We start from the raw sequence: 14,353 nt of genomic DNA on the forward strand, positions 1-14,353 counted from the left end.
ACGAAAATATTAATAATAAATTTGTTCTTAATAATAATAATAAAATTATGTATATGATCGAAGTGAAAAATACGTATGTTTTAAACAAATTTATAAGTTTTTATCCAATGATGAGATGTTAATGTGATTGCCTACATTAGGGTTTGTTTACAAACAAGGAGTTGTTGCTGCAGCGAGTATTGAATTATAAAATTTTGTTAATAACAATTACGATATGGATAAGTACGACGTTATAGGATTATTGGGCGAAGGTTCGTTCGGGCGTGTGTATAAGGCGAAGCAGCATTCGGATGGGAATTTTGTTGCTTTGAAAGTGATCAGCAAGGTTTGTTTCAATGTATATTGTTCTTCATTCTTTATTTTTATTATATTTGATTTGTTCTTAGAGAGGAAGATCCGCAAAGGAGCTGAAGGGATTGAGGAAGGAGTGCGAGATCCAGAGGTACTTGCATCATCCTAATATCATACAGATGTTGGATAGTTTTGAGACGGAGAATGAGATTGTCGTGATCACTGAATTTGCACAGAGGGAGCTGAATTATATATTAGGAAAGGAGGGTTATTTGTCTGAGGAGAGGGTGCAGGCCATTGTCTGGGATCTGATTTCCGCTCTGTATTATTTGCATTCGCATAGAGTTTTGCACAGGTGATTGTTTGGGGAAGTTTGTGTCGAGTTGTGAGCTTAATTTATTCGATTTTTAGGGATTTGAAGCCGCAGAACATTTTGCTGGATGGTAATAGTGTGGCGAAGCTGTGCGATTTTGGGTTTGCCAGGAATATGAGCACAGGCACTCACGTTTTGACTTCTATCAAAGGTAATTTATTAATTGGATTTTTGTGAATCGCTTTTGAGATTGTTGTTTAGGTACACCTTTGTATATGGCGCCTGAGCTGATAGAGGAGCAGCCCTACGACCACAACGCCGATTTGTGGTCTTTAGGATGCATCATTTATGAGTTGCTGGTAGGGGCTCCGCCCTTCTGCACCTCCTCCATCCTCAATTTGATCCGACTGATAAGGCACGAGCAGATAAAGTGGCCCACATGGATCTCAGAGAATTGCATCTCGTTTCTCAAGGGACTTCTACAGAAGAATCCGGAGAAGAGACTGACCTGGCCGGAAATTTTGAATCATCCGTTCGTGAAAGGACACGTTTTGATCACTGAAGACACGCCGACGATGCCGCTCACGAGGACGCTGTCGGAGAACACGCTGCAACGCAAAGAGCAGCAGAGGAACGAACTGAAGTCGGGCAGCAAGAAGCCGGAGTCGAACAACTCGAGAACGTCGCAGAACTCGAGGACGTCGACGATCAAATTGGTGGAGGAGGAGGAAGAGACTGCGTCGACGGAGAAGAAGAAATCTGTGGAAATGCAGGCGAAGGCGAGGTGCGACATCAAATTGGATTTCCACGAGGACAGTCAACCGATCGAGAGCGAGGAATGGGTCGTCTTCCTGCAGAAAACCATAGAGGAAATCATGAACAAGGAAGTCGGATGTTTGCTTCAATCGGGAAGCACCAACATACTGGTGAATCCTTTGAGGAACGTGAACGCTAGTCCGAGAGTTTTGGGTTTCGTCGCGAATCTCTTTGCATTGCCTTTGATCGTGGACATCGACGTCGAGCAGCTGGAGCAGATCAAGAAGGTCTATTTGGAGGTGAAACTCGTCCCCAATTTGGTGTACGCGACGAAACTTCTGACTACGAGGTTCAGTTCTTCCAGTCGCAGCTCTTCGTTGAGCACGAGGAAATCTCCTGAAGATTTGACGTACGAGGATCTGCACGCTCTGGAACAGATATTCTTGCTCATTTGCCACCTCGTCTACCTGGACAACCAATTCCTGGTGCAGTTCAGCGATTCTTTAGCCGTCCTCAACGTCTCGACTCTCTTCCAACAGTTTCTCTCTTTGGGTACGTTACACTCTCTGCTTCTATTTTCATCAATAATACAACAGTTTTGTTTTTGCAGTGAAAAGGAAAGTGAAGATCGTAACGGATCTCATCTCGATACTGACGCAGGTGCTTCGGAAGAGCCCCGAGAATCACGAGGTCGTCTCCAGAGTCGTAATGGACTTGGACTTTGTCTCTTTGCTCAGAAACAACGATGCTCTCCTTCGAGAACGCACCTGTTATCTGCTGCTATTCTTAGGCAAAAGTTGCATGAAGATCGTCAAAGGCTTTTGGACGATTTCCTGCAGGGAAACCTTGGAAGCTTTGATGTACGATTCCATCGAGAACGTTCGAAATGTAAGGAAACACATCATTTTCTTCAGCTTTGTTCTAATTCCTTATACTTTGTAGGCTGCTGAATTGGCCGTGGAAGAATTGAAAGACTGTGATTTCTACAAAAGTTCCGACAACACGGAGAAGGAATGATTGATATTTATTTATATTGTTAAAGATATTGTGATCATAGATGGAGCCCGTTTGAAACCAGAAAAAGAAGACAGTCAAAGTTGTCTTTAAAAATCATTAATTTTCTCAATAACTATAGACGACACAATTATAAATGAGCACTCTAATTAAAGCTAAATGTTTGGGGTTTCCAACGTACTAATTGTCATTTTTTTGTAGTTAGTACAGTAATTCACAGTCAACGTTGAAAAAAACTTTACACGACATTCTAATGAGTTTTCCAATGCGTGTCCGGATCGCAACGATTGTCTCGAAGTTGTTGACTGTATTGTGGTGAGAAAGCGCTAGCAAAGAAGCAAAGCAGAGTCAAGGCAAGTCGCTAAGATTCCTTTTATTGATCCTAAAGCAACGCGCACTGCATCCTGCTCTTGAATACACATTATTATTATTTGAAGAAGACACAGGTATTATTATTATTAATATTATTTTCTCAATTACATTGCACACAGCGAAACAGTTACAACTCGCTTAAGTACATTGATTGATTGAAACACATCGAATAAGCCTACGCAGATGACTACGATATAGTAATAGTAACGATAACAAGATTCATAACATCAGATTGAAAAAAAAATAAATAAATTACAACAAAAACTGAGAATGTAACACATACAACATTGTGTATGTTTTTGTGTGTGTTTTTCTTTTATTTAAATTATATAAATGTACTTATTAATTATATATATAATTGTTTCAATTTGTTTAATATAAATTAAATGATGGCTCGAATGCGGTCAGCGATTCGAAAACAAAAACGGGGAAAAAGAGAATTGAATTAATTATTAAGATTGGTTATATAACATCAACATCGATTCGGTTGGCAAGGGCTGCAGTATTGATTGATTAACGATTGAAAATTTTCCTAGAGATGTGTATATGCTCCTCGATGTTGCTCGATCACACAGCGCAGATTGACGCGTTTTTACTCTTCGACTGGGGCTGAGGCTGTGTCGAGAATCACCTCGAAGGAGAACGGCTGGAAGGCGTGACCCAGACCTGCGTAAAACTTGCTCTGGAACTCGACCCTACAAAAGAGAATATAATAATTCGTGATTGATTGATTGGATGAGCGCTTGTTACCAATGCAGACGAAGGGTGTGCAAAAAGGCTGAGAGTCCTTCCATAAGTACGAGGATGGAGACGGTGAGGCAGGCCCAGAAAGTGAAGATGACGTAGAGGGCGACTCCGCCCCTCCAGTCTTCGACGATGAGACCCTTGCTGAGAACCATGTTCCACAGGACGTCCGAGAGCTCTGCGATAACGACGAAAAAGTTGTATGATTAGAATCTTCTACTTTGTTTAATCAATATCTACGATCAACTTACGTGCGTGAGCCAACGAGAGGGCCCAGAGACGGAGATAAGATGCGGTGTGCGAGACTGAGCCGAGGACGTACTCTATGGTATGGATGCCCTGATGGATGAACATCTCAGTCATCTCGTCTTCGCCTCCGTGGCCCGCCGACACCTGTGTGGCGTTCTGCATCGGTTGCTGATCGGTGGCACCGACGGAGGCGTCCCCATTCTCGGTGGCTGCCGACTGCATCTGCTGATGAGACAAGGAGTAGCTCAGCTTCTTCTGATTCCTCATGATGATGATCGGTTTTGCGAGCAGCATCCACGGCACGCAGATCAGCGCGCAGACGACGAGCAGTTTCTGAATGACCATCTGCCCGGCGAACATCTCATCGTCGCAACCAAGCGGCACTTTGCTCGGCTTGAACAGCACCATATTGATGAACGTGATGAGAATGGAGGGCGCGCAGTAAGGGCTGCTCTTCAACAAACCCGCTGAAGGATGATAACAATTATTATTTGATCAACGCAAAAGGTAGCTAGCTTACGATCGTTGGTGGCCGCGTACGAGACCCACTTGATGAACATCAGTAAAACCATGTAGAGGAAGAGGAAACATAGGAAGATCACCTGCGGTACGAACTGGCAGATGATGTCCAGCTTGTTCTTGAAGTAGCTGCAAACATAATACAATTGATCATTTTCCAATCTAAACTCTTTTACACTACCACTCACAGGTTGTTCCAGAGGCTCATGCTGACGCCGAAGAGCATGTGAAAAACGCCCAGGATGATGGAGATCTTCATCTTGTAGGCGTTCTGGAAGATGATCTTGTTCTTGGCCATCTGCCAGACCGGATCCAGACCGATCGGATAAGGGACCTGCTCGAACTCGTACGTTTTCGCCGGATCGAGCATCCACGATTCTTCGTTGCGCACATTCTCGAACGTCCAGTTCTTGTTTACCATCCACTTGGAGCCGAATATGTTGACGGACTTGGAGAAGATGTCGTTGTAGATGAGGCCAGTGTAAACGGAGAACAGACCCATGAGGAAGATGATGTAGCGACCGCCGAAAAAGATTGTCCATATCTCGCTGTCGGATTTCTTCGAGGCGAGCTGTTTCTCCTTCAGCACCATCCAACCGCCGAAGAGGGCCATGATTAGACCATGACCCATGTCACCGAACATCACGGCGAAGAGGAAGGGGAACGTTATGATGGTGTACGGTGCCGGATTCATTTCGCGGTAGGAGGCGACGCCGTACGAATCGATGAGCGCCTGGAAGGCGGACGTGAACTTGTTGGTGTGGTTGTAGGTGGGCGGTTCTTCGCACGTCTCCATCCTGTTGAGGATGGGCGGCACCGAACTGCCACTCCTCTCGGTGCCTCGTCTCAGGGCGAGCTGTATCGTCTCCAGATCGAGTACAGGCACCCAGCATTCGGCGATCAGGCACTTTTGCGTCACGTCCAGATTGAACAGGTTCAGGGTGTGATAGATCGCCTTGATCTTGCGCACCTTCACGAACCAATTCTTGATATTCTTCGCCGCCGCAACGAGCACGCGATGGCGATGATCCTGCGTCTGTCCCAGCACCTACAAACATATACGTGTGTTCGTTCAACATTGAACATCATCATCAACAACAACAACCATCTTTACTTACGGTATTCAGATCTTCGATGCGAGTCATCACGCCCATCGCCATTTCGCGCCTATCGGCTGGAGCCTCCGGACAGGGATACAAGGTGGCCCTGAATCCCTCGCAGATCTTCTTCACGCGCGTCTTCAACTGATCACCTTGGAAGAAGATGATGAACACCGACTTGAACACCTGATCACTCTATAAACAACAACAAAACGCACATTACACTCCGCCTTTCTCGCTCCTCCTCCTACTCCTCGACCAATCGCGTTAATCCTTACCGTCGACGGATCTTCAAGGGGCGTCTCGATCTCGGCCTGCCTCAAAAACACGTTTCCTCGGCACGCCCTCCACAGCATCCTCTCGAAGGCGGGGATCCTCTCGCGCAAGATGACGCCGGCGACGAAGCTGAGCGTTTCGGGAATAACGGGATTAGATAAACAACAAAACAAATATATGTAATAAATTAAATTTAAAGAAAAAAAAATGCAGTCTGCATCCACCATTGAATTGGTGGAGCGGCGTTAGCAAAAGTTGAAAAAATTTTAAAGTTGAAAATTTAAATTATGAAAGATTAAAAAAAAAATCATCAAACAGAAAATCAAATCAATTAAACCAATATAATTTAACAATTTTTTTTCCCAAGAATTTCAGATTGGAGAACTATGAGACTATTTTGCTGCTGCCGCCGCCGCTGCTCGTCAATCTAAGTATCAAATAAATCCAGAAATGCAGAGGCGACTTCGATGCACGCAGCAGACAAGACGCAAGTTTTTCTTAACAGCACTTGGAACGAACAAAGTGTATGTAGTAGTAGTAGTAGTAATAGTATACAGTTAACATAGTTTGTTGTTTTAAAATTTTCATCAATTTCTTTCACTCTTCTAAATTGAAACGTTACTTCTATTGGGTGAAAAACAATTTTGGTATCCACGTTTCACAAATTTACAAAAAAAAAAAGAAGTAATAAATCACATTCAACACTAAATTACCAAAAGAATACTACATTTTTACTGTTTTTTTTTTAAATGCAATAGAAAAAAAAGAAAGGGCCCAAATAAATAATGAAAATTGTTAAATTATAAATGCAAATAATAACTGTGCACTACTACAAATCAATAATTCCAACTATGTAAATCAATCGTTGGCATCAATCCTCGTAATTTCGACGTGTAAAGATAGAAAAGAAACAACACAAGAAAACAAGTTGAAGCATAACGGAAACAAAGCGTAAACGTATCCAAAAAACAATAATAAAGCAGCGACGATTAGTATGATTACTCATTCTGGCTTTTGTCTTGGTTCATCATTAATACTTTTAACTCTCTCTCTCTTCACTTTCACTTTTTACAACGCATAATTTCAAACACTAACTAAAAACTCTTTAGTTTACTTTTTTTCGAAATACAAGACAAAGAATGCGCAAAAGATATGGTAATCAAACGAAAGCCACCATTGTGTACAAATAAATATGTAAATTAAAAACTAGTTCATCTATATTTTGATATAGAAAATAATAATGTATATTATATAAAGTGGAAATCTTACTGACCATGGAAAGAATTCTTCAGGATCAATAGATTTTTCCGGAAAACTGTTCAAGTAAAAGCAAGTTGTTTTAGTATACAAATAACGACAACAACAACAACAACAAAAAAAGAGGAAAAAAAATAAAATGAATGAGAATGAGTCTTCGCGACAGTGATTGATGGTAGTAATAACTAATTGAATATGGTGATGAAGATGAGAGAATAGTTTGCTTAGTTATGCTTCGGATTCTATCTACATGGTGGGGAAAGGTTGTGTTTGATCTCTAAAAACTAAAACACTACATTACATTTGTTGTGGGTGTGGTCAAAATTGAGAGAATAAGGGTGGATTGGCTCAATGGAAAACGGGAGGAGGTTCTAATATGAGTGTGATGTGTTCTTTTGATATGTATCGTATAATACGTACCCCAATTGCACGGGGCCCAGCGCTCCTTGCCGAGCTATAGAGTCTTCACTTATTAGGGCTCTGGTCATAGACTCAGTGGGGTTAACGCCCCCTTCGTGCTGCACAACACAACACATTAGCAACGAAAAAAATAAAAGTAAACAAAATAAATAAATAGTAACAAACGAAATTGGATAAATAATAACAATAATAATGATGATGTTCATCTTCCTCCCAACTCCCCCGCTAACCCAACAAACAACACACAAAACTAAAAACAATAATAATAATAATAAATAATGCGATTACTTTACCTTCTCAAACCCCCAATAATCGGCGGTAATTACCAGAGTCGCGGATGCGTTGCTAAGCAACGCTCTCTAGACTCTGATAACTACTGAGAGCCAAATTCAAACCCTCTTAAATTATTGTTAATTCGTTTACATGGAAACAACATGTTAATAAATATGCGTGTAAGAGTATAACAAAACAAACAAACAAACAAACAACAGATGTGTGAAATGATCGTGTACAATCAATATAATCAAGCAGCAAGCATGCAAAACGCCAGGCCAACAACAACCAAAACCAAACAAATAAACAAACGAACGCACGTGGATACCGAAAATTCGTTGACAACCCCACAAAATCTATTTGTGTTCTCTTTTTTTTTTCTTCTTCTTCTTCGTCAAAGTTCATTAAGAAGAGTTAAACTTAATTAACTTTTTAAATAAATTGTAATAGAATGTGTGTGTGTGTGTGAGAGAGATATAGACAGTTTATATATGTGCGTGTGTGTATTTTTGTTATTCGTTTTTAATAGTTAACACAAAGAGTAAAAAAGAAAATTAAATTTTTAACGAACAACAGCAACAACAAGAAGAATAAAATAACAACACAGACACGCGGCTTGCCTCAGAGTCGTCCGGAAGTTGCCCGTGTCTGCGATGATGTCAAAGTGCTGTAAGAACAACCAACGTCTCAGTCATATATATATATATCGCAGCTTTCAACGATGAAGTAAAAAAAAAATATTAAATCAAATTGATTTGGAGAGAAATCGCGGTGTGAAAACTTGTAAAATTTTAAAGACTAAATTTGGCGGTGGTAGTAGGTAGTAATAATAATAAGTATAGATATAGATATAAAAAGTTTCGTTACCCGAGCTTGAGGGCCTGTCCTCCGGCCCGCAGGCCCTCTTCGCCCAGAAGCGTGACCTGTTCCTCCTCGCGAGACGGATCGGCCATCTGGGCAGACCCAACAACATCAACAATAACCATAGTAACAACAAATAACAACCAATTGTAATAGTAACAACAGTATCCATAACAACAACTACAACAACCTGATTCGACACCTGGTGACACGACTTCTTCTTCTTCATTTCGTCTCTTTTACATAATTAAGAACATAAAGTCGGCTTAGTAGAATCAATACCAAAAAAAAAATTCAATTCATTACATAATTAAATTGCCGGATTAGTACGATTAGTCGGAATCGAATACGAAAATAGAAACCCGACTTATCGCGCGATTATTATTATTATTATTATACTCGCAAAATAATAATCGACAGAATCAAATCGTGATTTTTATGATGTTGTCGTAATGCATACAGGAGGAATCTCTCCATATCCATTAACAAAAATTGTCCACAAACAAAATTAATACGTTTATCATGTGCGAGTGTAAAATTAGCCAAAAATATAAACTATTTATGAGACTTAAAGATGATTTGCGACCGTTTCGTGATGAAACAAGTTTCAACCCGAGAGAAAGCCGCCATAAATCCATCAGTAACATAAAAATGTCGGTGCGTCCTCGTCTCTAACAAACTTACGTAATAGGCAACTAGTGTTCCATATAGCACATATTATTGAGTAATTAGTGAGAAAGAGGATACAATATTTTCGGAATCTTATATAATTATAAATCTAGAGATCTCGCCAATCGGTCACCTTCATCAAATCCGAAATAAGAATTTAAAATTGAATTGATTCGTGTTACTCCGTGCAATCTAAATATTAATTCGATAACGATTCGAACGGAAATAGAAGCGAAGGCCAGCATTTCTTTTTTTTTTGCAACGCTTTGCAGATTCAAAGTGCATTGTTGCGACACCGTTTTTGAGCAAGTTCAAAGTGCCGAACCTTTCGCATGGTAAATATTTACAGAGGTAGTCATCACGAGCAAATGTAAATTGCTGAACGAGGTGTTAATTTCCATCAAACACATCTACAGTATACATAAACACACGCTTTTCAGCTGAAAGCCAGACAAAGCGAAATATTTGAATACGATGAACCTGGCTTCTTACTACTTTACTACGTAAACACGCTTCGATTAGCTTACTTTTGGGCTTCCGTTATTCTCTTATCACCAAATGCGTAATTTGATATCAACTTGTTTGTATGAATGATAATACAGTATAGTTTCGTGAGCTTTAGATCTCTGCTGCATCATCACTCATTTACATTTCATCCTTTCATAGTTAAGCCGAGATGAAAGAGCGTGTCGTGTCGACCAGGTAGTCGAATCGATTATCGTTGTCCTTCTGTACGAAATCCGGCGCTTTTTCTCTCGAATATTTTTGTTTTTGTTTGAAACGATCGAAGGAATCGCAACAAGGAATTTCGACATAATCGTATAAGTTTGAGGGGGGGTCCAGCTGAAAATTTGTTTTTGTCCCTTCATCGGCACGGTTAGTACAAAACATAAAACAATTCAAAAATCATAACAAAAGAAAAAGATAACAATTACATCGTCACTGGTGAAATTGTGTATAAATATAGAAATAAAGATTAAATTATATCGGCTGATTTGAAAAGAAATATCAACAGCAATATCATACAGTGACAAAATAATCGTGGTGGGTGCATAAATTGAAAATCGTCGCTTTCCGTTCGTGCATCGTTGTGCGACCAAAACAATTGAAACCGATCGAACTCGAATCGGGAGGGTGGTCCATGCAAACAAAAGAAAATATAAGAAATCAACAACAAAACAGAACGAATGTAAAAAAGAAATGAATCCTCGGATGCTGTATTCGCTCTGAAACGTAATGGATAGCCATCATCATTAACCAAATAATTACCAAAACCAATCGATTGTTAAAAAAAAAAATAATACTTAGCAAACAAAATATATATAAAGTAATTCGCAGGAAATGTACACAAAAGTCTACGTGTGTCTCTGACCAAACCGCATACAGATCAATTATTCTGATAAATTTTCATTGAATTTTGAAGACAATCACAAGTGGCTAATTCAGATACGAGAATAAGTGATGGTTATACACGGAGTGAAACAGAGACGGTCGTGCGCGCATGCAAAATGATCGCATTTCAAAGATGAAACCAAATTGTTATATAAATAAAGTAAATAAAGCGCATCCAAAGATGTGTGTGATACATGATTACACATGTAAAAGCAAATACAGCATCCTAAAATTGATTTCACTGCGATTTCAAGCAGACTTTGACTTGAAATCGCCACGTCTCTCCTCTCTGCCGCCTCCCTCATTCACCACCAAATGCAATAATCAACATCATCTCCATAACGACGAAACAACAAATCCGTGCTTACGTTGTTCGCTATGAAGATTTTCAGTTTTTGGAATGATAGAGACGAGAGAGGAGAATGCACAGGAATTATTTGTTTGTTTCATGCTAACCAAAAAAAATAATAAACCCGACGTTAAATCGCAGGAGGGAGGGAGGGTTTCGTCCGACGAGCAGGTCTTACCTCGTCGAAGAAGACCTGAGTCTTCCTCAGGATCTGCTTCAGTTCGGTGAGCTCCAGGAAGTTGCGCTTGAGGGCCTCGGCGTTCTGATTGACCTCGCGCAGCTCGTTCTCGAGCTTCTCGAAGGTCGCCTAGCAAAAAAAAACAAACGTTAATAAACGTTCGTCCTAACAATTAAATAATCAATCTCATACCTCGAGATCGATCATCTCCCTCGGCTGCGGTGCTTCCGGATTCTCGCCGGTGTCGAGCATCGGGATGCCGTCCTTCTTGATCTCCTTCTCCAAGTAGCGCAGCTTGCGCTCCATCTCGTCGCATCTTCGCACCTCGTTCACGAACTTCCTTTGGAAAGCGTTCACATCGGGATTCAACTGCAACAAGAACACATATTAAACATTTATATACAAAAATAATAATAATACAACAGTTTTGCTGTATGATACGCGGAATTGAAGCGAAACAACGTGCGTCATCAAAACAATTCAACGCAAAATCGTCAATATGCATATTCATAAACAGTTGATAATGCACATTTCAATGTTTCTTTGATTATTCGTTGTTATAGCAACGCAAAACAATGGAATATTAATGAAATGAAATAAAGAGAGACGGACGAAACGCGCTGTGCCAAAAAAAATAAATAATAATACACTCCCTGCGAGACCTAAATATAAATGCGGCAAAGGTGAAATTTGATGCGCTCCATTTGCCAAAGAAATAATAATAATAGTAAAGCGAGAAAAATAAAATTAAAAGAGAAAACGAAGAGCCGCCTAAAAAAACATTATTTCTTTGTATAAAATTATATGTGAAACAAAAATAAACGGACGGACGATTACATAAGCAAAGACCAAACGTAAAATTTCCATAATTTAAACTACTCGCCGTTCCCAAATAAACAAACTTTGTCGAAACATTCGACTGTTTTCATTTTGGCAGTTTCGACCGTTTCCATGGGCGACTCTTTGCAATTTCCTCTCACCAATCGAGCACGAGTAACCGAACCGTTGTTACGTGCAATGCGTTGCTATGTTGAAACAATTGATTGTTTTTTATAATACAAGCGGTGATGATAACTTGCAAAGTATATCGTGCAAATTGTACGAGGAAAATTAATGGAAACGTTCCAATATCGGACAGTTTGATATGCTCAGAGCTCAGACGTAGATTAGTCGGATCATTGATTACGACTTACGGCACCATCCTGATGGAGAGAGACTAAGCAGTCTAATTAGAAAACAGTGCATAATCATACGTAATTATTTTTTTTTTAGATTAGATAAGGTGACGACCGGAATCTCTTCTGGCGTAATCTGACCTTTACTTGATCACAACTCACAACTGTTGAGAGCGAATGCGTACAACTTTGTTTTCTTTTTCCTACTGAAAGAGTATTAAATCCAAAGTTATCCTGACTCTAGGCTTTACTTCTCATTCAATCTAATAATAAAGACATTTTAGAACGAATTAATCATGTCTTAGATTTCAAGAGAAAACAAATTGAAACGAACGCCCATGGATATTTAAAACCATGTTTACTGCAGCCGATAAGTAAATAATATTTAAATGGAACATTAACATTCCTGCGCGCTCGTGCTTCGAAGAAAGTGCCGATAAATCGTTCCTTTTACGTGAATCACCTTGGACTGTGAACAATAACTGTGCACTGAATCGAAGGAGTTTTAGCACAATTTCAAGAAAAAACTTGTAGCATCTGATCAAAAGTATGAAACGCAATCGAAATGTCCCATTCAGCTACGAAATACATTCTAGTTCGTGCGCAAAGTTTAAAAAAATCAATAACAAAGAAAAATACGAACAAAAATAAACAAAGTTCGCCGGATTTTGAGTGCATCTGTTGCGATGAGATAAACGAAGCAAGCCAGGTACAAGTGAACTTTTGAAAAACAATCGATTTCGAGCACCTCCTCCACTCGAAACATTAACTCGCCAAGTAATAATATTTCTGTAATGCTCTGTATGTAATCATCGAAAATTAACATTTAATCGCAGAATGATTAAACTGCATCGGCAATAATCGTTAATTGGAATAAATATCGATCCAAGAGCGTTTTGCGTCAATAATGAATGACGACGGTGCTTCGTGTCTTTCGAAATACCGCAATTAAACAAAAATATATGCAACAATTAATTACAAATAAATGAAAGCAATTAGATGAGAAACTAATTGATTCAAGGGTTGCATATCCGATAAACGTCAATGAGGAAATAACCTAACATTGTTTAACTGACCGCTGGAAATCTGAGCCGATTTCAGTACACACCCTTCCCTCTGCATGTGTATCGATTAAGCGAGTTTTTATCCGAGAACTGACCCACATTATTAAGGGTTTCTTTCTTTCGGAGGAGTAAACGTTTAAATGGATGGTACTACCCCCCAAAAAGCAATTGATTACGTCTTCAGGGTGTACAATTGGATAATAATAATTGTAACGTGCTGTGAAAGTTTTTCGTAACGGTACAAATATGTGCGAAAAGATCGTATTGTTCTCTTTATGAAGTGAATTAAATGGAATTTAGAAAGTTGCGGAAGGTCCTTGTTGCATCGCATTGAATACATGATACTTACATCCCTGAACTGAACGAGGCCCAGCTCTCCTAGCTCAGAGACGCAGGCGTAAGCGGCCTCGCTCTGCAGGAAGAGCTGGCAGAGGGTCATCTCCGCGCTCCGGAATAGCGAGCCCATTGCTTTTTCTTCTTTTTCTCCTGTTGTTTTATAACCTTGTCGATCCGGTTCCTATGTCACTAGACACCAGACACTACTTAACACACGCACACACTTCCTCCTATTTCAAAACACGCACTGAATTACTCGTCTTCTGCTGCTGCTGCTATAGCCGATAATATTGACCCATACCACGTATAGAGTACGCTTTTTGGATGACGACGCAGCAAACCTGCTCGACACCACCACCACCGCGACTTTACGTACTAACTAAAAACCTGTCACACGGCGCAGTCACAGCACACTTCCAACATTCGAACCAACATATGGCATATATAACGAGAGAGAAAAAGAGAACACTAAAACCCACAGCCGCCTACAGATCGGCAGTCACGTGTTCGTCGCACGCATGCTCTTCGTCGCAGCATCCCAAGTGCGCACAGACAGAACATACTGATTTTCCACGTCCTATTGATCCCCCCATCCATTCCGAAATAAAAACAACCGTCCCGGCACCATCCCCATGGCAATCGTCCTAGCATCCATTTACGCCTACTTGTTCTCCACGATCCACGGATGCTGCATGATCTGCGGAAGGCTCATCCGTTTTCTCACGTCTCGCAACAGCAACTGCAA

General features: G+C 40.3%; 2 protein-coding genes across 5 annotated transcripts; one reads left to right on the forward strand and one right to left on the reverse strand.

The window, feature by feature from the left end:
* Positions 1-147: 147 nt before the first annotated feature.
* Positions 148-2,634, forward strand: LOC108560185 (serine/threonine-protein kinase fused). Its single transcript, XM_017917640.1, has 6 exons — positions 148-325; positions 387-646; positions 703-815; positions 866-1,912; positions 1,971-2,248; positions 2,303-2,634. Exons 1-6 carry the CDS (start codon positions 215-217, stop codon positions 2,375-2,377), a joined length of 1,884 nt encoding a protein of 627 aa, XP_017773129.1. The 5' UTR covers positions 148-214; the 3' UTR covers positions 2,378-2,634.
* An 88-nt stretch (positions 2,635-2,722) lies between these two features.
* LOC108560158 (V-type proton ATPase 116 kDa subunit a) lies at positions 2,723-14,048 on the reverse strand. 4 transcript variants are annotated; one of them, XM_017917607.1, is made up of 12 exons: positions 13,622-14,047; positions 11,226-11,402; positions 11,034-11,162; positions 7,312-7,409; positions 6,908-6,949; positions 5,637-5,763; positions 5,377-5,553; positions 4,447-5,306; positions 4,260-4,387; positions 3,742-4,206; positions 3,497-3,668; positions 2,723-3,441 (listed from the first exon to the last, which is right to left on the reverse strand). In XM_017917607.1, exons 1-12 carry the CDS (start codon positions 13,736-13,738, stop codon positions 3,339-3,341), a joined length of 2,595 nt encoding a protein of 864 aa, XP_017773096.1. In that variant the 5' UTR covers positions 13,739-14,047; the 3' UTR covers positions 2,723-3,338. The 4 variants fall into 4 exon arrangements, with proteins under 4 accessions (XP_017773096.1, XP_017773111.1, XP_017773104.1 ...); XM_017917622.1 differs by lacking the exons at positions 6,908-6,949; positions 7,312-7,409 and adding an exon at positions 8,452-8,537 and having other exon boundaries at positions 13,622-14,048; XM_017917615.1 differs by lacking the exon at positions 6,908-6,949.
* Between the last annotated feature and the right edge of the window lie 305 nt (positions 14,049-14,353).

Source organism: Nicrophorus vespilloides, unplaced genomic scaffold, assembly GCF_001412225.1.
Source record: "Nicrophorus vespilloides isolate i.1.1-1 unplaced genomic scaffold, Nicve_v1.0, whole genome shotgun sequence".
Taxonomy (NCBI): domain Eukaryota; kingdom Metazoa; phylum Arthropoda; class Insecta; order Coleoptera; family Silphidae; genus Nicrophorus; species Nicrophorus vespilloides.